Genomic DNA, 24013 nt, shown 5'->3' with positions numbered 1-24013 from the left:
TTTGGTGCCCAGACCCCCCTCCCCCAGTGTCATCAGTTTGCCCCCTATGTAACACACGTTCTGTACAGTATACTGTATATGATTTGGTTGTTCATTTTGACGTTAAAATGTATTACAATAACACAAACATGATATGAATAATACAAATATGATATTTATATTGTAAGTTACAAATACAGTACTGTATCTTTTTTGTATTATTCTAATCATTTTTATACTCAGAACTTTGAGGTGTACTTGAGTATGACAGGCACAGCTCTGTTTTCCCTGCCTACTTCTGCTTTGGTAGAACACAAATAAACACCCACTGTACTATTATAATATTATTATTATTATTATTATTACTACACTTTATTTATAAGGCGCCACAAGTTGTCTGCAGCGTCGTACATGCTATACAGCAACAGTATGACACTACCAGGTAACCAGAATATTACTGTACAGTACATTACAGTAACCAAAACATAAATAGACCACAGGTAAACATATGGTGACTTAAGAATTCTCAGTTGACACAGGTTCGGACTGGCCCATATTGGTATAGGGAAAACCCTTGGTGTGCCCCACTGCCTGAGGGCCCACCATTCCCTCTAGGCATCAGGTTTTAGACTGTGCACTTGAATTATGAATTTTACATACAGTATGTTCAGTATGCTGCACAGGACTATGGTGTGTTCAGTACAGTGCTGTTATTAATCTGCTACATTATTATGCATGCACTAACATTATTTAATATATGTATATATATTTATAAATGGTCCGAAATCATACACTCTGTAATATTTAGCCAAACCGCTGTGGTGGATGGCCACACCCCTGGGCATGGGCCCCTACCACTGCATTTCCCCTGTGGCTCCTTCATGTCCCAGTCCGACACTAAGTACACAATACGGCTGGAAAGCAAGGTGAGCAAAGGATTGCAGTAATAACAGAAGGGCGGAACCTGAATGCAACAATTATGGAACAACTAGCAGTATTAGAGCCACTGGGAGAGCCCAGAGAGGGCGGGAGGTTGGCGATATACAGTACCGTAGGGGGCAGTGGTCTTTAGAGTACAGGAGGGAGATAGGCATTCTTAAAAAGAACAGAAGAGTAAATCAGTACACTGTGCAGTATGATGCACAGTACTTACTGCTGCTGGACGGCTGCAGGGAGACAGTTGCTGCTCCTCAGCCACCTGGGGGTGGTCACGTTGCTGCACTGTGAAAAAAAACCCCAATATAGCATAAAAACTCCTACAGTGCAACACAGTAACAGGTTACAGAAATAGCACCCCACCACCCATTAATAAACCCACACATTTCCATCAACAGGGTAAAAAAATAGTACATTCACAAAACACAATGTTCTGTAAGTACTTAACTCTGTGGATCTTCGGAGATGGCTCCCTCATGAGATGGATGCCACTTCTGGCGGTGCTGCTGACGTTCTGTAAAAACAAATCCAGTTATTGTATTGTACAGTATATCCATAATTGATACTTGTAATAACCATAGAGCAGTCAATTACTGTTTTTTCTACAGTAGCTTTAAAGTAAACAAAACCCCCACACAATAGTCCTCCCATGAAAAAGAAACACTGTCAGGTAGAAAAAAAAACCACACACAATAGTCACCCCCCAAAGCAGACAAATTGCCTCCAACAGTGAAGAAAATAAATAATACTGTAGTCCTCACAGTAAAACAGCAACAAAAAAACCCAAAACTTCAGTAATTGACCAGTATATTATACAGTGCACTGTACTCATTTTTATGATTAAATAATAGCTATTTAAACCCAATTCAGTATAAGTTGATAAAAAACACCCAGATTTGTTAATAAAATTATAAAGCATACAGCAAGGGTTAAATAACTATTATTTACATAATAAAAAATGTTGGTACATTTTTGTAAAAAAAAAGTTTAATACAGTATGTTTGTCTTACATTAATTCTGTGTTAAAGGTTAAAAAAAAAATAATTTACACAAATACATTGGACCTCATTCAGACCTGGTTGCAAGCACTGAGCGCTCGCAACCGGGTCGATGTTTAGGCCCTGCGCACGCGCAGCGGCCGCACTGCGCGTGCGCAAGCCCCGGAGCGAGAGAAATTCTCTCGCTCCGGGACTCACTACAAAAGGGGCGGCTGTCGATGTTGATCGACAGCTCGACCCGTTTTGTAGGCGTGGCGAGGGGGTGGTTTCACAAACGGAGGCATTCCTTAAGGAACGCCTGCCGTTTTGTGGGTGGCCGCACTGACATCAGCAATGATGTCAGTGGGGAGCTTCCTGCTCGATCAGAGAAGGAAGCTTCCTGGGGCTTGCGGTTGCTGAGGCCCAACCTTAGGGTCTCGTCGCATTTTGCGACCCCCTCTGAATGAGGGCCATTGTCCCTACTGGGCCTTGAACCTGAGCCCCTGGCTATGTGGGCCTTTCACCTTATCCACAAAATCCAGCTATAGCAGCAATCACACCTGTTGTGTATGTGATGTTAAGCATGTGACTTTACACTCCGTGTACAATACAATGTCAATGGCGGGCTCAGAATGCGGTGGCATTAAATAGAAGTGAATGATGGTGGGGGAGGTGGTGAGCCATACAGTGAGCTCAGTGGGATTGAATAGTAATAAGTAATGGTGGAGGGAGATGCTGAAGCATGCAGTGTGTTCCACACACTACATGAACAATAGTGAACATAAAGTGCGTCTTTGGTGTACATGCACACTTCAGTTACTGCATGTAGAAGAGACTGCCATGGACATCAGTTCGGGTGCGAGCGGAAATCCGACAAAACTGCTGGCGCAATGCCGTTTTCTGCCCTTAGCGCGGCAGAAACAGCATTGCGCCTGGCACTTATGTCGGAGAATGCTGGTACTCACGACTAAACACCATGCTTAAGGCGTGAGAACTGGCTTTCTCCGACATAACAGCGTGCTGAATTGAATAGCTCCGGGAGCTCCTTCATAGCGCTATTCAATACGCATTGAATTGAATTCCGCCCAATGACTTTGCTCCTTTCAGTGACTCGAACCCAAAGCGCCGGCTCTGTAAGGCACTCACCTTACCCACTCGCCAGCCATATGAGCAGCCGCACCAGTTGTGTATGTGATGTTAAGTGTGCAACTTTACTCTAGGCTCTGTGTATAATACAATTACAATGTCAATAGTGGTTTAGAGTGTAATGCAGCTGGATGGCATACAGTAACTTATAGCAATACATAAAGTTGAACAGAGTATTTTAAAAGTATTGAACCTGAAATGATCTCTCTACACCATGTAGCGCCAGTACTGTAGAGATGAAGTGATGTGGAAAGTGCCCGATTGTATACAGTACGAGGCCCATGATGACTACAATATACTGTAATGTCTATAGCAGTTTAGTCTTGACACAAAGTGATCTTTTCAAACAGCACTCCTGAAGGCCACTGAAATTGTAATGACCATGGCACAAATCGCAGTGTGTAACAATTTCATACTGTAGGCAGCTTCCCCACACCAACTCCCCTGTGAGATTTGTGATTAATGACTCATACTGGCATGGGTTTTGGGAAAGGGCCCCATCCAGCAATACATTGTCTATAGCGGTTTAGAGTGTAATGCAGCAAGAGGTGGGAAAGTCCGGAGCAATGCATAAAGTTGAGCAGAATACTTTAAAAGTATTGAACCTGAAATGATCTCTCTTTGTGAAAAACTACCAGTGCATCTTTAGGCCAGGTGTCTTTACACCATGTAGCAACAGTATACAGTACAGATGATCCGTAATGAGCACAATACAATGTCTATAGCGGTTTACAGTCAAATGCAGCTGGGGGGCATAACATAAAATTGAAAGACTGCTGTATCTTTAAAAAATGATGCGTCTTCACACCCCAACAGATATGTATTCTTGTAAAACTTTATTTTGTACATGTCTCAAGTAAATAACACATAAACAAAATCTATTTTCTGTCATAGAGATAGATGAATGAAGGACTTAATTTTGACATAATATCAGGTCATCTTAAACACACATTCCCCAACACATATCCCAGCCCACTGCTCCATGCTCCTTCCTCACTATCTGCCCCATCTGTGTCGCCCCTGTCTGTCTGCCCCTCACCTTTAGAATGTAAGCTCTCGCAAGCAGGGCCCTTGTCCCCCACGTGCTTCTCCCCCCCTTACTAGTATATTTTACTCCGAGTCCTAACTATACAATTTTATAGTAGATTTAAAAAAAAAAACCAGATAAATAAAAAATACTGATTTACAAAATGATTTTGTCCCTTGTGAGGCTCTGTGTGCTCACCCACACACACCAGCCATATCACCAGCCACACCTGTTGTATATGTGATGTTAAGTGTGCGACTTTACACCAGGTAAAGTGTACAATACAATGTCAATAGCGGTTTATAGTCTAATGAAGCTGAGTGTCATAATATGGAGATTAAGGGATGAGGAAAGTGCGGTCTTTACACCATGTAGCGACAGTATACAGTACGGATGACCCATAATGAGTACAATATACAGTAATGTCTATAGCAGTATACTCTTGACAAAAAGTGATCATTTCGAGCACCCAGAAGAGTAACTGTTTACACTGCCTAAACGTGATTGGCCAGCTTCTCACGGATCACCGTCCACTGTTACAGTATTGTATTCAGTACTGTGGTTTTCAACCGTGGAGCTTTTGCCACCCATCAGTTAAACTGTGTACTGCATGGTGTGTAGTCTTTTGCTGCACACAGTACGCCACATCACGCCATAATGTGACAGGTTAAGTATGAAATGCAGACGACCGGGAAGCTACCTTACTAAATTCCGATGCCGCAAGCCCGAACATTGAAGATCCCGACTGGGACTGGTAAGTACCCTAACCCTACCTTAGAGGTGCCTAACCCTAAACTCCCCTCAGTGGTGCATAACCCTAACCTTCCCCCAGGGCTGCCAAAACCTAACACCCCCTCCCCAGACCCTAAACCTAACCATCCCGGGTGGTCCCTAACCTCCCCCAGGGGTGCCTAAACCTAACCCCCCCTCCCCACACCCTAAAATTAAAAACTGCCGACTTACCTTCGTTCGGGAAGCCGTCTGTCTAGATTCCATCGTTGGGATATAGACGGGCATTGCAATTTCGACACCTGTCTTTAGTCACGGTATTTACAATTTGGGGTTTAGTCAGACGGCTTCCCGGTCATCGGCATTTTGACTGTATCCTGTATTGACATGCCACGGCAGGCAAGCCAGAATGCCGCGCTATGAGCAAAGATATACAGTAGCAGGACACCCCTGTAACTATATCACCTGTCCGGCAATCCTACAGCAGATGGATGCGGTTCCCGGTAACAGCGGACCCCAGTGCAAGTAAATGGATCAGTCAAACTCTCTCCACCATAACTCCTTTCGACTTATCTTAAGTCTTTATCAAGGTGAGAGAGTGCTGATGACGCTCACATATTATATAATAATGAACATGATCGCTAACCTGTGCGATCTCCGTTTCGCAGCGGCCAGATGTGGACATCTGCCGTTGAGTTCTGCTCTGAATATCTGTCGATGTAGCCACTGCCAGCCAGCCATCCGGAAGCAGAAGATAAGTATTAAGTCAATGGATGGCATCCATATATGTTCTGTTGTCTGGAGCTAGTTTCCAGCTGGAACCGCAAATGATTGGTGTAATATCCGTGCAGATCTGGTTTATAGGGTTACCACGGTAACCTATATGAACAAAAACGCTGTATACATAAACACTTTTTATATATAGTAGGGAACAAGCCCAATAACTAAGATATCCAAAATGTAAAATATAAGTATGTTGTGACACTAATAAGCACCCATGCTCTAACAGTAATGATATATAAATACCTGATTAATATTTTTTCATCTGGAATGTGGCCGAGCGCCAAGCCTGTGATTTGCATTATTATACATTATACTTTAAAAGGAAATAAAACTAAACGAGATTTTGATTGCCTGTATGAGTATTTTAATGTTTAATTAAAATTTTCTCTTTAAAAATTAAAAATAACATTAGGTATAATTTTGCCCATCAGGGGAGTAATTTAATTTGAATGTTTCTATATATGTGCAGATTTCTTATTACACATAATCTGGGATAATCAATACTAAATTAAGGACTTTCAAGAATCAATTTTCATGAATGCATAATCCAAAAATAATATATACAGTGTATATATATATATATATATATATATATATAAAGAATAAGTCCTCAGAAAGAATCCCAAGTCCACGCACGGCACTACTGCGTCACAAAGAACATTTATATAGTAGAGATGCAAGTTAATACATGTTGCAAATATCCAGCATTAAAGCAACGTTTCAGGATCCCTCCGGACCGCGTCCTCAGGCTGCTGTGATGTTAGTAATATTTATCAGCAAAAAAATGTACAGGCAGTGCCTGCAAAATGCAAATTATCCTACCTTTATGTGCTGTATCACCTCGTGCTTGCCAAACCCGGAGACGGGCCGCGCTCACCTGTCCTTCCGGACGCCCTCCGATGACGTCAGCGCTACTCGTCTGGTCGTTGCTAAGCAACACCGACGCTGCCTCTGTCTCCGGGAAATGGCTGTAAAAAATAAAGAAATGTGTATAAAAGACATGACTAAATCTCCCTCTAGGGTATGTCCTATATATTGTCATGCCCATCCATATATACATGTTCAGTAAGCTACTATGTAGAGACGCTGTCAAACTAGAAAAATGCAGGGATAAATTGTTCGGCAAAAATGATCACCTACTGTGCATGCAATCTGATGCATGTAAGGAACTAATATGACTATATGTAAAGTAAATGTAATTGAGAGATAGTGGTACTTATACATAATAGCCCATGATAGAAATCAAATCGGTTAGATATTAACGCAGACTAATCTGACAATGCATTATATAGTCAAAGTTGCATTATTACTGAAACACATTCCAATCTATCTTCTCGTTCAGTCCCGCTGGATGCAAAGAGTTCAATTTATATATCCATCTGGATTCCAATTTTAAAAGCAGCATGTTCCTGTCACCTCCCCTTCTAAGTGGGGGAACTTGATCGATTATTTGCTATCTTAAAGATGTCAATGGATGTTGTTTCTCTTTAAAATGGTTTGCCACAGGTTGTTCCACTTTTGTTCCAGTTATAGCTTTGTTGATAGCCGATCTGTGGAGGGCCATTCTCTCTCTGAACGTCCGGCTTGTCATGCCTACATAAAATAGACCGCACGGGCAAGTAATGTAATAAATTATATATTTTGATGTGCAATTTAACACATGATGAATATTAATTCTAGCTCCTGTATGAGGATGTAGGAAAAATGAGCCAGTTATTAAATAATTACATGTGACACATGAGGGACAGCGGTAACAGCCAGGTTTCTTAGTCTGGCCAAACAAAACTGATGGTTGTTTGTACTCCGTGATGTCTGTTTTAACTAGATAGTCCTTCAAATTTTTGCCTCTTTTATAACAAGTCAAGCCAGACTAAGAAACCGGGCTGTTACCATTGTCCCTCATGTGCCAGCCAGTTCAGTTAGCAAGCCAATGGCTGAGCGAGGAAAAGATGAGAGTGAAGGAAAACCGACACACACTCAGAACACATGTAATGTGCCAAGAACCAGCGTCAGATAAAATAAACCCAGCAAGCCAGGTGTGCCCCCTATGGAGTCAAAGAAAAGGATTTAACAAGGTAAGACCATAAATCCCCCTTTCTTCTTCCTCCACTAAGGGACACAGGGATCACTCTGGGACATTCTAAAGCTGTTCCCCTTTGGGAGGGTACACTCCTGAGCTGCACTGAGAACCCATTCTCCCAAAGGCTGCGTCCAAGTTTGCAAAGGTGTCATGTGTATAGGAATGAAACAAAGGGGGTCATTCAGACCCGTTCGTGAGCAAAGGACGCTCGCAAACGGGTCAATGTTGCCCCACTGCGCATGCGCACGATGGAGGGAGCTCCGTCGTGCGGATGCGCGAGACCCGGACTGCGACAGCCAAGCTGTCGCTCCGGGTCTCGCACCAAAGGGGGCGTGCTGTCGATGTTGATTGACAGCACGCCCCCTTTGGTGGGCGTGCCGGGGGCTTGGCGGCCAGACGGAGGCATTCCCATGGGAACACCTACCATCTGAAGCCGGCCCCACTGACATCACTAGTGATGTCAGTGGGAGTGATTTTGGATCTGATCACTCCAGGGCTTGCGGCAGCGAGACCCTACCGCGACCATCTTGACCATCGCGACCATCATCATGGACGCTCGCTATAGCTGTGGGTGGTCACCCACAGCTATACGAGCGTCCAGGAGGACGCTCCATTTTCATGGAGGAGGGCCCTGATTCAGAGCGAGCGCTCTGGTCAGAGCGTCCGGCTCTGAATCAGGCCCAAAGTGTGTACCACATGGCAGCTATACACAGCTGCTCCATAGAAGCGCCACACTAAGCTACCCAAGAGGCTTCTACTGACTGGGAGTAATGAGCAGACACCACGGCAGGGGCAGGATTTCATGAAGTAGCATAAACCAATTAACGGTATTCTCCATAAAAATGTATTCCATAGCAAAAAGAGTTCATGAAAATCTTTAACCACATGCCTGGTACGGTCATATCACATACGACCACACCAGACTGGTTCCTCTACACCTTCAGATCCTCCCATCTCTGCTGATCACTGCTGGGCACAGCGATCAGCCGGCCCGGCACAGCCGCCCCCCCCACCACCCACTGCAGCCGCCGGTATTGTCAGCGCCGCCCCCTTTCATCACCTGGTGGCTGCTTCTCTCTGCAGCCGCCGGTACCATCAGCACTGGGCCCCCCCACCTTGTGTGATTACCCAGTGGCTGCTTCTCCACTGCAGTCGCCGGTACTGTCAGTGACGCCCCCTCTCCCCCTGTAATCACCCGGCGGCTACTTCTCCTCTCTGCAACTGCCGGGACCATCAGCGCTGTGTCCCCCCCTTGTGTGGTTACTCAGCGGCTGCTCCTCTACTGCAGACGCCAATACTGTCAGCGCCGGGCCCTCCCCTCTGTAATCACTCGGCGGCTGCTTCTCCTCTCTGCAGCCGCCAGGACCATCAGCGCCGGGCCCCCCCTCATGTGTGACTACCACTCCACTGCAGCCGCCAGGACTGTTAGCGCCACTCCCCACCCCTCTGCGCTTACCTGCAGCGTGGCTCCCCTCCCTCCACTGTGATGATCCGGCGGCTGCTTCTTCTCTCTGCAGTCGCCGGTACCTTCAGTACAGGCCTCTCTCCCCCACCTGTGTGCTGGCCATCGATCATCGATGTTTTGAAAAAACATAGATGGTTGATAGGTACCGACAAACATTGATGGTTTAAAACATCAATTGTTGTCTGACGATGTCAACAATCGATGTCTCCAGAAACATCAATTGTTGATGTGTTAAATACAGCAATCAATGTTTTGCAATATTGATGACTGATGTCAACTATTTTTGCCATCGATGGCTGTGAACCAATGGTTCTCTGCCAATGATGTATAAGCAGGAGCCGTTTTTATTTTTTTTCTCACTCCTCCTGGTCCACTAGCCTCCACCCCATGGATATTATCGGCCCACAACCCATCGTACACCGGTGACCATCAAGGGCTCAAACCATCGATGGTTTACCATCAATTGGTGGTTTTTTATACCATCGATGGACATCCCACCAATGGTCATCTAAAGTCCCTATTTCCCACAGACCAGTCCCGATCATTGTTACGATCGATTTTCCCAATACATAGGATCAATTTTATGCATAACTCAACCATCGATGGTTTAAAGCAATCAGCCATTGATGGTACAGCCGTCGATGGTCATTATTACAGTATACCATACAAATTGCTATTTTAAAAAAATATATATATATATATATAAAAAAAAAATTTTTTATATATATATAAAATTGTTTTGGATAAGTTTTAAATAAATCTTCTTGACCTAATTCAATCAATAAAAAAAACGACAATTTCTGAGCGGTTTTTGGAAAAAAAAATTGTCAGTTAAGTGGTTAAGAAAGCCACAGGTAATACACTTGTAATCCCCCAGGTGGGACACTCCACCAAAAATGGTCTCACAAATCGATAAATGCTCCTCACCTGGAATGAGTGGCATAAAGAAAGGTCCACCAGATGACAGGATATGTGAGTCCACAATGACAGAGTATCCCCCTTTACCACCATTTTTAAAAAAATTTAAAAAACTCACAGGAGGAAGCTTTGTATGGTCTTTCTGTCGCTTGAGGGCCATTGGAAATAATAGAGCTGAAGCAATTGACTTCACAAAAGGCTTCGTAAAAAAAAAAAAAATTCCAATGCTGTTAGAGCCACTTGTATAAATATATGTTAGAGCATCAAAGAGTGGTGGGGAGTTTGGAGCACACACTCAAACTGTCATAGCAACAGTTGCAGGTTTACTGTAATAAAAAAAATCGTGGAGCTGGCCAGCATAAATCAAAAAGTTAAATCTAAATTCTAAGAGTAATGGCTTGCTGCTTAGAAAAGAAAATACAGTGAACTGGGGGCAGACAACCACAGGAAGGAGCCAAAATATCAGGAATGAAAACTAATAGGTAAACTGCCTATACCATAGAATGGCAGATAATAATTAACTGATATTGCCCACAATATAGGGCCAATACTGAGACGAACAGGATGATAGTGCTAATGAATAAAAAACTCACCACTACTAAATTATAATAGGTACAATAGCCACTCCACTCTGGTGTGCTGGGTATTGTCCTGCCAGTATCTGGGTGGTAAGCAGGCAAAAAACTGCTGAGAGTGTGTGCTGCTGGGAGGGATAGAGAAGATGGCATCTGTCCAACTCCCAAGAATACCTCTTCCCCTCCACTGGCTGGGTAGAGTATATAGGAAAATATAGGAGGAGACCAATATCACAGTCTCCTTCCTCAGACTGGAACAACGGTGCCACAGTGGAAGCTGACACTGTGGGCAGGTCCGTTCCAGGTCACTCACAACCCCGTAAGGAAGTGCTGGCTCGAGTCCCTGGTCCCGGTCAGGTGAGCAGGCAGTAACCCGCAAGGTCGCAGGAGTTATACCCCGGCTCTGCAGCCTTGCTCACCACAGTGGGCCGTCTATATAACCAATGTGGAGTTGGTCTGGGGTCTCAAGGGAGCCGTAACCAGCAGTGATGGATACTTTAGATAGATGCCAGCTCAGAGCTCTTGTGCCGCGCGTCCGTTCTTGTTGCCGGTTAGGCCACGCCCCCGTAATTTTTGGCTTTAAAGAGAGAATTGTAATTAAACCTTGAAATACTCATATAGGCAATCAAAATGCCATTAATTTTCTTTTATAGCCTTTTAAAGTATACTTTAAGTTTCAAGTTAAACAAAAAAAGTATGAAGTAAAGGAATGTATATACTCTCAGAGTCAGGCAAGAATGATAAAACAGAATATCAGGAGTGGCATTTCCGAGCAATTTTTCGAAACTTTGTCCCCCTATGTAACAAAAACTATGAGGCGTAGAGAAGAAAGATTTTACATTGGGTTTGTAGGTATGTGGTGGGTGTCATAATTAAATTTCTTTTGGGTGATTTGACATGTAATTTATTAATACTGTAATTAGCGGTGAGCGGGTTCGGATTTCTGAAATCCGAACCCCCCGAGCCCCCCCGATCCGAGGCAGATCCGAGTCAGGCTCGACTTTTCCCGCCTGACTCGGATCTGAAATCGAGGCAAAACGTCATCATCCCGCCTTCCGGGTCTCGCGGGTTTTGGATCCTATATAAGATACCCGCGTCGGCGCCATTTTCTCACTCGGCTGTGGACAGTGAAGAGGGAGGGTGGGAGTTAGGGCTGGCTGGGCTGTGTAGTGTAGTGTAGTGCAGAGTAGTGTTGTGCTGTGCTGTGCTGCGCTGTGCTGCTGTTGTCCACTACTTCAAAGTCCATAGGGGCTGGCTGTGTTGTGCTGTGCTGCTGTTGTTAATAGGGGCTGTGTCCACTACTTCAAAGTCCATAGGGGCTGGCTGGACTGTGTTGTGCAGTCAGTTCTCCATAGGGGCTGTGTCCACTCCAAAGTCCTGTGCAGTGTCCCAGTCCTAAAGGGGTGCTGTAGTGTTGTCCAGGGGGTGCTCTGTCCATCAGGGGTGCTCCCCCCAAGTGCTAGAAAAATAATATTTTTTGTGTGTTTGTGAATTGTGTGCGCAGTAGCCGCACGTGCATCAACAAAGTAGTGCCAAGCGTGCGCCTGTGTCATAAGTAAAGGGCCGGCTGGCTTGACCGTTAAAGGGTGCTGTAACCCCCAAAGTACACTCCAAACCAAATAACAAAATATTTTCTGTGTTTGTGAATTGTGTGCACAGTAGCCGCACGTGCATCAACAAAGTAGTGCCAAGCGTGCGCCTGTGTCATAAGTAAAGGGCCGGCTGGCATGACCGTTAAAGGGTGCTGTAAACCCCAAAGTACACTCCAGTCCAAACCAAATAAAAAAATATTTTCTGTGTTTGTGAATTGTGTGCGCAGTAGCCGCACGTGCATCAACAAAGTAGTGCCAAGCGTGCGCCTGTGTCATAAGTAAAGGGCCGGCTGGCTTGACCGTTAAAGGGTGCTGTAACCCCCAAAGTACACTCCAAACCAAATAACAAAATATTTTCTGTGTTTGTGAATTGTGTGCACAGTAGCCGCACGTGCATCAACAAAGTAGTGCCAAGCGTGCGCCTGTGTCATAAGTAAAGGGCCGGCTGGCATGACCGTTAAAGGGTGCTGTAACCCCCAAAGTACACTCCAGTCCAAACCAAATAAAAAAATATTTTCTGTGTTTGTGAATTGTGTGTGCAGTAGCCGCACGTGCATCAACAAAGTAGTGCCAAGCGTGCGCCTGTGTCATAAGTAAAGGGCTGGCTGGCTTGACCGTTAAAGGGTGCTGTAACCCCCAAAGTACACTCCAAACCAAATAACAAAATATTTTCTGTGTTTGTGAATTGTGGGCCTGATTCAGACCCACTCTCGAGCGGCTGTCCGCTCGCAAGTGAGTCGATGTTCTGCACTGAGCATGCGCACGACGGAGGGAGCTCCGTCGTGCGCATGCGCCAGACGCAACGAGCGAAGGAAAGTCCTTCGCTCGTTGTGTCTGATCAAAGGGGGCGTGCTGTTGATGTTGTTTGACAGCACGCCCCCTTTGGTGGCCGTGCTGGGGGCGTGCCTCCCTGACGGGGGCGTTCCCACGGGAACGCCTCCCATCAGAAGCCGGCCCACTGACATCACTAGTGATGTCAGTGGGAGTGATTTTGGCTCTGATAGAGCCAAAATCACTCCGGAGCTTGCGGTTGAAAACCTCAACCGCAGGCTCCGGCTCGCAGTTTCGATGGTCGCGATGGTCACGACCATCGCGGCCATCAAACTACACACTCGTATAGGCTGTGGGTGGTGACCCACAGCTATACGAGCGTCCAGGAGGACGCTCCATTTTTATGGAGGGCGGCCCTCATTCAGAGCGTGCGCTCTGCTCAGAGCGTACGGCTCTGAGTGAGGGCCTGTGTGCGCAGTAGCCGCACGAGCATCAACAAAGTAGTGCCAAGCGTGCGCCTGTGTCATAAGTAAAGGGCCGGCTGGCTTGACCGTTAAAGGGTGCTGTAACCCCCAAAGTACACTCCAAACAAAATAAAAAAATATTTTCTGTGTTTGTGAATTGTGTGCACTGTGGCTGCACGTGTATCAACAAAGGAGCAGCACCAAGCGTGCGCCTGTGTCCCATAAGTAAAGAGCCGGCTGGCTCATTTCTTAAAGGGTGCTGTAACCCACAAAGTGCACTACTCTCCAGCAAAAATAAAAAAATCTTTTCTGTGTTTGTGTGCGCCTTAACCGCACGTATATATCAAATTGATATAACATAAATGGAGGACCAAACTTTCTCCGATAAAAATAAAATAGGGAAAGATCAAGAACCACTTCCTCCTAGTGCTGAAGCTGCTGCCACTAGTCATGACATAGACGATAACATGCCATCAACGTCGTCTGCCAAGGCCGATGCCCAATGTCATAGTAGAGGCCACATATACAATCCCAAATGACAAATTTCAGGAAAATGACCTTAAAAAAAACATTTAAATCATCTGAAGAGAAACGTAAACTTGCCAATATGCCATTTATGACACGGAGTGGCAAGGAACGGCTAAGGTCTTTCCCTATGACTAGTGTGTGTCATACTAGTATGACTAGTATGTTCATGACTAGTGGTTCAGCTTCACATGACGATGGAAGCCCTCCTCCCGCTAAAAAAATCAAACGAGTTAAGCTGGCAAAAGCACAGCAAAGAACTGTGCGTTCTAAGAAGACATCACAAATCCCCAAGGAGAGTCCAAGTGTGGTGGCGGTTGCGATGCCTGACCTTCCCAGCACTGGACGTGAAGAGGTGGCTCTTTCCACCATTTGCATGCCCCCTGCAAGTGCCAAAGGAGCACCCACAGTCCACTTGCTGATATGCAAATTGAAGATGTCACTGTTGAAGTACAACAGGATGAGGATACTGGTGTAGCTGGCGCTGAGGAGGAAGTTGGCGAGGAGGATTCTGATGGTGATGTGGTTTGTTTAAATCAGGCTCCGGGGGAGACAGTTGTTGTCCGTGGGATGAAAAAGCCCATCACGGTCATGCCTGGGCAGAAGACCAAACATTCCACCTCTTTGGTCTGGCAATATTTCTATCCAAATCCGGACAACAACTGTCTTGCCATATGTACCATATGTAAAGGTGAAATAAGTAGGGGTAGGGACGTTAACCACCTAGGAACATCCTCCCTTATACGGCACCTGCAGCGCGTTCATAAAAAGTTACTGTCAAGTTCAGAAACTTTGGCTAAGACCGTAAGCAGTACAGGGACACCTAAATCCCTTTTTCCTGTTTTATCCAAGGAATCGGTGGATGAGGAGGATGAGGACGACATCTTGCCTCCGTAGAGCCAGTTTGTGCAGGGACACATTAATTGCCAGCTTGTTTTGTGGGGGCCCAAATGAACCAATCATTTCAGCCACAGTCATGTGGCAGACCCTGGCGCTGAAATGATTGGTTTGTTAAAGTGTGCATATCCTATTTATACAACCATAAGGGTGGGTGGGAGGCCCAAGGACAATTCCATCTTGCACCTCTTTTTTTTCTTTGCAGTATGTACTGTTTGGGGCCTAGTTTTTCAAACTGCCATCCTGTCTGCCACTGCAGTGTCACTCCTAGATGGGCCACGTGTTTGTGCCGCCCACTCGTGTCGCTTAGCATAGTCATCCAGCTACCTCGGTGCAACCTTTGGGCCATAAAAACAATATTGTGAGGTGTTAGGTGTTCAGAATAGACTGGAAATGAGTAGAAATGAAGGTTATTGAGGTTAATAATTGAATAGGAGCATAAAAACCCACAAATTCTGTGATTTTAGCTGTTTTTATGCTTTTTTTCAAAAAATACAGATCCAAAACACAAAACCCAGAACCCAAAACACGGAAGGGTGGTTTTGGCAAAACCAATCCAGATCCAAAACACGAAGAAAGATCCAGATCCAAAACCAAAACACAAAACATGAAAAGTGGCCAGTGCACACCCCTAACTGTAATATACACTATCCAGTGAATAAGTAGACCATTGAGTACATATATGTACAGGTTCTTCTACCACTCTTCCAGAATCTGGGAATTGCTCCAATGCTCTGCGGGTAGGGACATGGATTGTGTAACGATGCCCACATCTATAAAAAAACATTCACTGCTTACTGTGATTGCAGCCCAAAGTATTACATATACCGCACTTTGTATGAGACAGCCTATATCTGGTTAAGTGCTGTTCATGACCTCTTCATGGCTGGCCAAACTCGCTCTAAAATCAAGCATTTGGAACTCCCCCTCTTGAAATCCTGTGTTTGACCCTGATATTGGTCACTGTGCATAGTCTGCGAAAGGATGCTTAAGCTTATACAATATCACTGTGAACTCGTATTACTGCATATATTTGGCATGGCTAAATAGGAGGAACCCAGTTCTACGAGGCAGAGTCACTTTCACAATAGGGAGTCAATTAAACTTTGCATAGGTAGATGGAAATGGCCTCCTTATATTGGTAATTGACATGATCTAATTGTATTCCCTAAAGCACTGTGCATACCAACCTGGATCATCAGATTTGATTGCCCAGGCTGGTGCACATGAACACACTCAGTGTGTGCATGCTATGCATTTGTCCTCCAGAGATCACTGTCTAAAATTATATTGCAAGGATCGAAAGAGGGTTCCAGGATATCCTAACATCACTATAATGAGGTCACTAGTATATCATGAACCAGGGGAATCTTCCACAGCAGTGTAGTGAAGAGCTGTATTACTCCAACATTCAGACCAATATTCTAATTTTGAGCATGGGCAGCCAATTTTACATGATGTACAAAATTATGATGCACAAATTCAATCAGCACATGCACACTTATAGTTTATTCAAGCCACAAAGAGAAAAAAAGGCATGTTGGTGGCCAGCAGGGGAAGTGAGAACACACTCTCTGACTTCCCCAAGTTGATGGTGCTAGAGATGAGATACTTGCTTAACCTCATGGGATGAGCATCTCTGACTCGGGATGTTTATATAAACTCTAGTTTTTTATGACAACCATCTGTGATGTAACATTTGATGTTATATGATATAAGCACCAAAAACTGGTGTAAAAAATGTGTTTTTATAGTACAGGTTGAGTCTCCCATATCCAAAGTGCTTGGGACCAGGGGTATTTTGGATAACGGAATATTCCGTATTTTGGAATAATTGCATACCATAATGAAATATCTTGAGAATAGGACCCCAATATACACACACAATGCATTTATGTGTTATATACACCTTATACACACAGCCCGCAGGTCATTTTATACAATATTTTCAATAATTTTGTGGCTCAAACAAAGTTTGTGTACAGAAATGAAATTAATTTATGTTTCATATACATCCTTTACACACTGCCTGAAGGTAATTTTATACAATATTTTTAATAATTTATGCCTTAGACAAAGTTTGTGTACATTGAACCATCAAAAATCAAAAGTTTCATTATATCAGTAATGCCAAAATTATTCCGTATTTCGGAATATTCCGTATTTCGGAATATTTGGGTATGGGAGACTCAACCTGTACATATAATTTTACTGTAATGGTGCTTTTGGACCTTATATATATGTATGTATGTAAGATTAATTGAAGTAGGCATTGCTTTATCATATTTTTAGAGCAAACCCAGATAAATCAGAGGAAGAAAAGCTGTTATTGGCAAAGAAATTGGAACAGAAAGCCAAGGGGGAAGGAATACCTACTACAGCTAAGGTAAGGGAATTTTTAAACCCACATTTCAAATTAAAATTCTGCAATAGAAACTCTGCAACCACGCGTTGAGCTTATCTCACATTCCCAAGCCAGCGAGGAAATAGCCTCCACAACACAGAGCTGCAACACTATTTGCCCGGCTGTCAGCAGTAGGCAGCACACTAGCAGCATAGCCAGCTAGCACTTTATACTTCAGGAGCCCAGCCGGCCACTCATCATAACACCCAGTATACGTGAGATCTAGGGGTTAAAGTGGGCAGGAATGGGGTGGAGTTCCATCACCTCTAATGGTAGGTGGAACTAGTTCCACCTCGACCAAATCCCTGCACAGAAGTCCCACAGACAGAAAGCCACTCACTGTCTGCCTAGGGAGGCTCAATTTCGTCATAGAAACTTGCATATAGGTAAGGAGACAATCAAGTGAAGGCAATACATAGGGGTTGCAAAAAAACATTGGGCATCCAAGTGACATAGCCTGGTTTGTGCGGACCCTATAAAAAAAACTAGGCAATGTAGAAAAATAACACTGATGATATAGAACTTTTTTTTTTCTTTTTAAGTGATCTAACATTGTAGTCTCAGCTAATGGCAGAAGTGCTAAATAAGCATCTAAAATGTATTTCACACTGTCTTAGCCCCCAAAGCTTCTGGGAGCCTAGGCATCCCCCAGCCATTCACTTTGCCGTTTCCTATACACAACAGGGTGTGTAATGAACAGTTTTCACACTTATTTTGGCCTGTCAGAGTAGCGTGGCGGGGGGGGGGTCTAAGAGTACATGGCGGGAGAGATGAGTTCCACCACCTCTCCAGGACCACTTTAAGCCCTGGTGAGATCCCTCTGTGACTGAACTTATCACAGATGCGGCAGCCCTGCAGGCGCTCCAGCGGACTTATAGCAGCAAAGTCCATAAATTATCAATCAGCTCAACCTTCTCCACCTGTTCCTGAGGGATCCTGTTGGAACTGGGCACTAACTGGATGCGGCGGCCTGGTGTTCAAGTGGGTGATTTATAAACCTCTGTGACAAGTATATGCTACTGCTAGTGAGATCAACAGAACAATATACCACTAGCTGTTGCACAATTTTTTTGGTCTAATAATTACACACTATGCAGACTCAATAACTTTTATCTTTTGGAAGCTATTTTAGTCACCCAGACATTCTGGAATAGAATATCACCATCCTGTTGATATACACAGCAAATAATATATTATGCTGCATTCTACAAACCCATTAAGTTTTGTTGAATAGTGAGAGACGTGGAGTGCAACTTTATAACACACTCAAATCTTCTTTCCACACTGGAATCTGCTCACACAATGATTTTGTATTTCCCTGTTTACACAGGCTTTTCATAGGCAATAGAGGTCTCTGATTGTATTAAAGACTCAGTTTTGATGTACAAATATATGTTATGTTGTGTCTCTATGTTAAACATACAGTATATTTGTTATGTCTTTTTTAGAAATAAAATGTGGTATTTATTCGACTCTGTTTTGTTAAAAGTGCAGCCAATTGTTATATTCAAACCACAATAAAACAATATATTTAGTTCCCTGCAATTATGACTATTGAAATGTGTATAAAGAGCTTTTGCTGCTGAGCGCTAGAGATGATTATCAAGGTGTATCAGGCCATTTTACAGAGGTGTAAACTTTCCATAAGACAATTTTGGAATTCTGCTTTTGTTTCCCCATTCCATACGGTATTCATAATACCCCTTTTACACTGACTGAAAAATCCCGGGTTGATGCACGTGAATGCGCATCAACCCGGGATTTTAGTCGGTGTAACTGTAAATGGATCAAAACGGATCCAGTGACCCGGGGATTTGAGCTAGCTTGCCGGGTTGAGCATGGGTCATTCCCATGTCACCCTGCAATGTAAATGGGGTGGCCCGGGTCACGATGACATGATTGGCCGGCTTCAGTGGCGTCCACTGCCGGGCCGACCAGAACAGAGCAGTGCACCCCACCCGCCTCCAGACCACTGCGGAGTACAGTAAGTAGGTTGCGGAAGGGGAGGGAGGGGAAGAAGCGATGCTCACCTGTGCTGGAGAGCCGGGTCAGTGCTGACCCAGGTCCAGTGTGAATGGTGTCGACCCAGGCGTAGCCCGGGTCTGCACCACGGTGTAAAAGGGGGGCTGTCCGGGGTCTGACCCGGGTTGGAAACGTGTTCCAAATCCCGGGTCAGACCCGGGACTTTGGTGTAAAAGCGGTAATAATTTAGCATGTTGAGGAATGTATAGTCTGTGACTAGAGCTAGGACTGAGACTGTCAATTTTTGTGTGATGTGGTTGGGGTAGGACTGAAAATCCATAAGGACAAATTCTGCCAGTGAACCGGCAAAATTTAGTGGCCAATAATATTTCATGGAACAATTTTGAAAAAAAAACACACATTTGTAATGTGATTTAAAAGAAGCTAAAAGCTTTTTTTTAATTACAAATACAAAACAATAGGGGCCATATCAAAGAAGACTAGAGATGTAGCGGTGTCCCGCTAATCTCAATGGGCTCTATTTACTACAATCCGCATATTGAATGCGGATTGTAGTGTGATATTACCGAGTGAATTCGCATTGCGAATTCAGGCAATATCACAGGGATTTACTATAAATCCCTTGCAGGGACAGAGCTTGCGATAAAGCTCTGTCCCTGCGGATCCCATCCGCACTCTAGTCGCGGTATTTTCGGAAAAAATACCGCGACTAAGAGCCCGCGCATGCGCCGACCCACCGTCGCTACTACCCCCCCACCGACGCTAAGCCCCGCCCCCCGGTGCTAAGCCCCGCCCCCTGCTATCGCGGACCCCGCGACCCCCCCCTACCCCCCCCCGCGACCCCCCCTCCCTTCATTACACTTACCTGCATCCTCCTGGCCTCCGGTGATCTTCTCCGGGCTTCCCGATCAGGTGATCTCCCATACTGCACTGGGACCCGATCACCTGATGACCGGGCCCCAGTGCACTGTGGGAGACCAGCTGACCGGAGAGGAGCCATCACCGGAGGCCCGATCACCGGTCCCTGGATTCAGGTAAGTAAAAAAAATTTTAAATTTTTTTTTCTTTTTTTTACAGTAATCAGCTTGCGGTCTACTTAGACCACATAGCTGATTACTGGTACCGGCTCCCGCCTCTGCTCTCCCCGTTAGAGCAGAGTGGGAGCCCGGTAACCAGGGGAGGCCCTGGATAACGCCACCTCCATGTGGCGTTATTATCACAGGGCTTCCCCCTGTATTTTTTTACAATTTATTTTTAGTAACTTGCACACAGATCACATTTCCCATTACAATTATGGGAAATGCGATCTGCTTTACTAAAAATAAGTGATACTGGGGGTTGGAGTAGAATTTTACTAATTCTACTCCAATTGCCCTGTAATAACTACAGGTGAAACTAAAATAATGTGAAAAGGGTGTGAAAACACCCTTTTTCACTTTATTTTAGTAAAAATAACGTTAATAAATAGAGCCCAATGTCAGATACCTCAATGAAGTGTTCAAGCGTCCTGGTCCTTGATGGTTTACGTGGCCCGGGGTGATGCTGCGGTGGTAATTGGCTTGGCTGGCAACGGGGATCACTCTGCACTGCGGTGCTCTGGACTACGCATATACGGACACTATCCCTGTTGCCAGAGTTAGGTCCGTGCGCGTGTCTGAGTGTACCAGCAGGGAATGAGAGGGGGGGGCCGCGTACACTCCTCTCAATCATAGGATACTTACCCGGAAGTATCATCTCATTTTTTTAGACATTATATACACCTATATGTTGTAAAGGTGTATTACAGGTATCAAGGTTGGCATATGACTTAACCCCCTATACTGCAATATATCAATAGATCAACAGACGATCTTTCATATTGGTTTTGCATGGATTACTAGAAGGCGTGTAATATGAACTAGTGGTTTTTGCACTTACCGTTTTGTATTGAGTCGCCTTTGCAATTGATATAGATTCTTTTATATAATCAATTATTCTTGTGTTAATCCTGCTTGTATTTGTCTGAGTACAAGTAAAATATTAAATTTACACTCATTGTTGTCATTATCACTTCTCACAAAATATATATATATATATTAGATTGATCAGGTAGGACCTCTACTACATCTAATAAAATATCTTTAGCCTTTCTAGTCCTAAGAAGATAATAGTTGTGCGCAGCACTTGAACCCAATCTTTTTCTTGTATCACTATACGGATGATGTCAGACATCCATTAGTGCAGCAGCACACTTAGTTATTGTATCATTTACACTATAGTGCGCAGGTCCATTGCAAAATCATTATACAGTTTGATATATATAACATTATTCACGGGTCGGTGCAGGCCACGCCCCCTCCATGTGACACCACACAGGGGTGTAGCCACAATCGCCGGTGATTACAACAATGCCCGGAGCATCCCCAGAATGCTCCGTGGAGCTGTAAAGGCAGCAGTGTGACCATCTGAAGTGTCCTAAGGATGCTCCAGGCGACGCTGCTGCATAGATTCTGGCTGCAGGGTGCAATTCTAGGCACCCTGCTAACCAGATGAGGCTAGCAGAAAAAAGCTCAGAGGGCCAGACCAAATGATTCCGGGGACCTTATACGGCCCCCTGGCCTGAGGTTCCCCATCCCTGCTTAATAAAGATAACACAGGCAATATCAATGATATCTCCAGCTTACCTTTTTAACCCTGATCTGGCCCACTGTCCCCTTACACTAGTATGTGGACCTATATTCATCAAGCTCCAAAAATATAATGTTTTTGGAGCTTGACTGCGGGAACATTCGCCATCTCCAGATGTCATTTGTTTCCGTACCATCCGGGTTGCGAAGAGGGCTCCTTTTGTATCTCTCCGCCCTTGTTTGGTTCCTTCCACCAGATGCCAAGGCTTAGAGCACCTGCGTGAACACCAAATAAATTTATTTATTTATTTATTAACAGTTTCTTATATAGTGCAGCAAATTCTGTTGCGCTTTACAATTTGAATCAACATTAACATTATACTGGGTTGTAAAAGACATACATATATAAAAGACATACATAAGGGTAAGAGGGCCATGCTCGCAAGCATACAATCTATAGGGTGTTGATACACAATAGATATACAAATAGGTGTTGATACACAAGGATAGGTGCTACATATTGCAAATTGGTCCAGCCCGATTGCAGATGTTCTTGGATTAGCACTGTCGAGTCAGACTCACCGTGAAAGTTTTAGCGGGGACAGCTGATCTACGGATCAGATGTCTTCGTGCCAGAGCAATGTTGAATTTCTTGCGACGCCCGATAATTAACATAATAAATAGACCCCTGTATCTAATAAAAAATGACTCTTCCAGTATCAGGCAAGTACAGACTGGAAGCACATAGGATAGTAAAAGTAAAAAGGTATATTGATTTCCTGAAAGTGGAGTTTCTGGAAAATGGTAATCAAACATTTAAATGGATTCTAATAAAAAAAAAAAAATGTATACAGCAAATAGAATAGAGCTGTGGTGTTGCTCCTAACCTTATTTTTCACATGGGAAATGGTACTGGTCAGAAAGTCTCTTTCCTCCTATTTCAGTTATATCACACTATACTCCTATCTATAGGTAGGTGGCTGCTTAGTCCTTGAAGAAAGCCGATTGGTAGGTCGGATAAATCTGAGAAAAGAAGGGGGGACAAGGACAACCGCCTGATATTGTAGTAGTTAATTGTACCGTAGAAAATGTATATAGATACTATTATGCACGATAGCCAGGAAATCACCGACCGGACCGTTACAACCTGTTCATTGGGCAGCTCTTGCAGGACCTGTACAACTTATGGGGCTCTTTGTGGTTTGTAAAGGACCATTGGATCCACCAAGCCAGACTGAGTCGGGGCAGCGGCCCATCCATTGGGCTACAGTAGCGGTCCGGTCGGTGATTTCCTGGCTATCGTGGGGTGGAGAGACATAAACGGCAGGCTATATCCAATGTGGAATACCGTGACTGTGTTCTAAAGGATTGTCTCTATATGCTTAATATACAAGTATATTTACGGTACACGCATAATAGTATCTATATACATTTTCTACAGTAAAATTACTACACTATCAGGCGCTTGTCCTTGTCCCCCCTTCTTTTCTCAAAAATAAATGTATATTGAATATTTATTGGAATCAAGAAAATATTTAGAAAATATTAACTAAATTCTATAGTTATATAAACATGAAATTTGCATACCAAATAAACCTTGAGTGAGGACCTCAGAAAAGTGCAGTACGTACTGGTGAATTATGCATATACTGTATTTCTGCTACAACACTGAATTGGAAATAAGTGAAGTACCTACTGTATGCCTAGCCATAGTTTGTGTGCTTATAATATCTTTGAACAAGTTAAGAAGTGTCTTCATAGCAGAAATATTTACTATTTATATATATGCTTAGTCTTAAAATGACAGAATTACTTTTTATTTTGATGGCAAACCAAAATCCTACATGTGTGATTATTTAAAGGAAAATTATTTAATTGATTGTATATGTTCCTCAAATATTGTAGGTAATCCTGTAATACAATTTTTCCATTATCTCCCTTTCCCATCTGTCTGCAGCTAAAGATAGATGAATTTGAGTCTAATGTAAATGAAATCAAGGATCCATATCCTTCAGCAGACTTTCCAGGTAAGAGATTCCCCTTTTCATTATTTAAAAATTGCACAGGGTACAATGTAAAGTAGCATATCCGCTAAAAACCTGAATCAACTTCCAAACCTCAAAAAAACAAATTAGAACAATAGTCTCAGGTTGCAG

General features: G+C 43.9%; 1 protein-coding gene across 2 annotated transcripts in view; it reads left to right on the top strand.

Moving 5' to 3' along the window:
• The window catches only part of CACNA1S (calcium voltage-gated channel subunit alpha1 S), a 397379-nt gene that overhangs the window by 174726 nt on the left and 198640 nt on the right, over positions 1-24013 (top strand). For both annotated transcript variants that reach the window (XM_088445772.1, XM_088445773.1), the window contains exons 16-17: positions 17157-17250; positions 23815-23884. In XM_088445772.1, coding sequence (XP_088301898.1) covers positions 17157-17250; positions 23815-23884 — 164 coding nt within the window. The remainder of the gene's footprint in view (positions 1-17156; positions 17251-23814; positions 23885-24013) is intronic.

Source organism: Taudactylus pleione, unplaced genomic scaffold (assembly GCF_031769625.1).
Source record: "Taudactylus pleione unplaced genomic scaffold, aTauple2 ptg000387l, whole genome shotgun sequence".
Classification (NCBI taxonomy): domain Eukaryota; kingdom Metazoa; phylum Chordata; class Amphibia; order Anura; family Myobatrachidae; genus Taudactylus; species Taudactylus pleione.
This window is presented reverse-complemented; position numbering and strand designations above follow the sequence as displayed.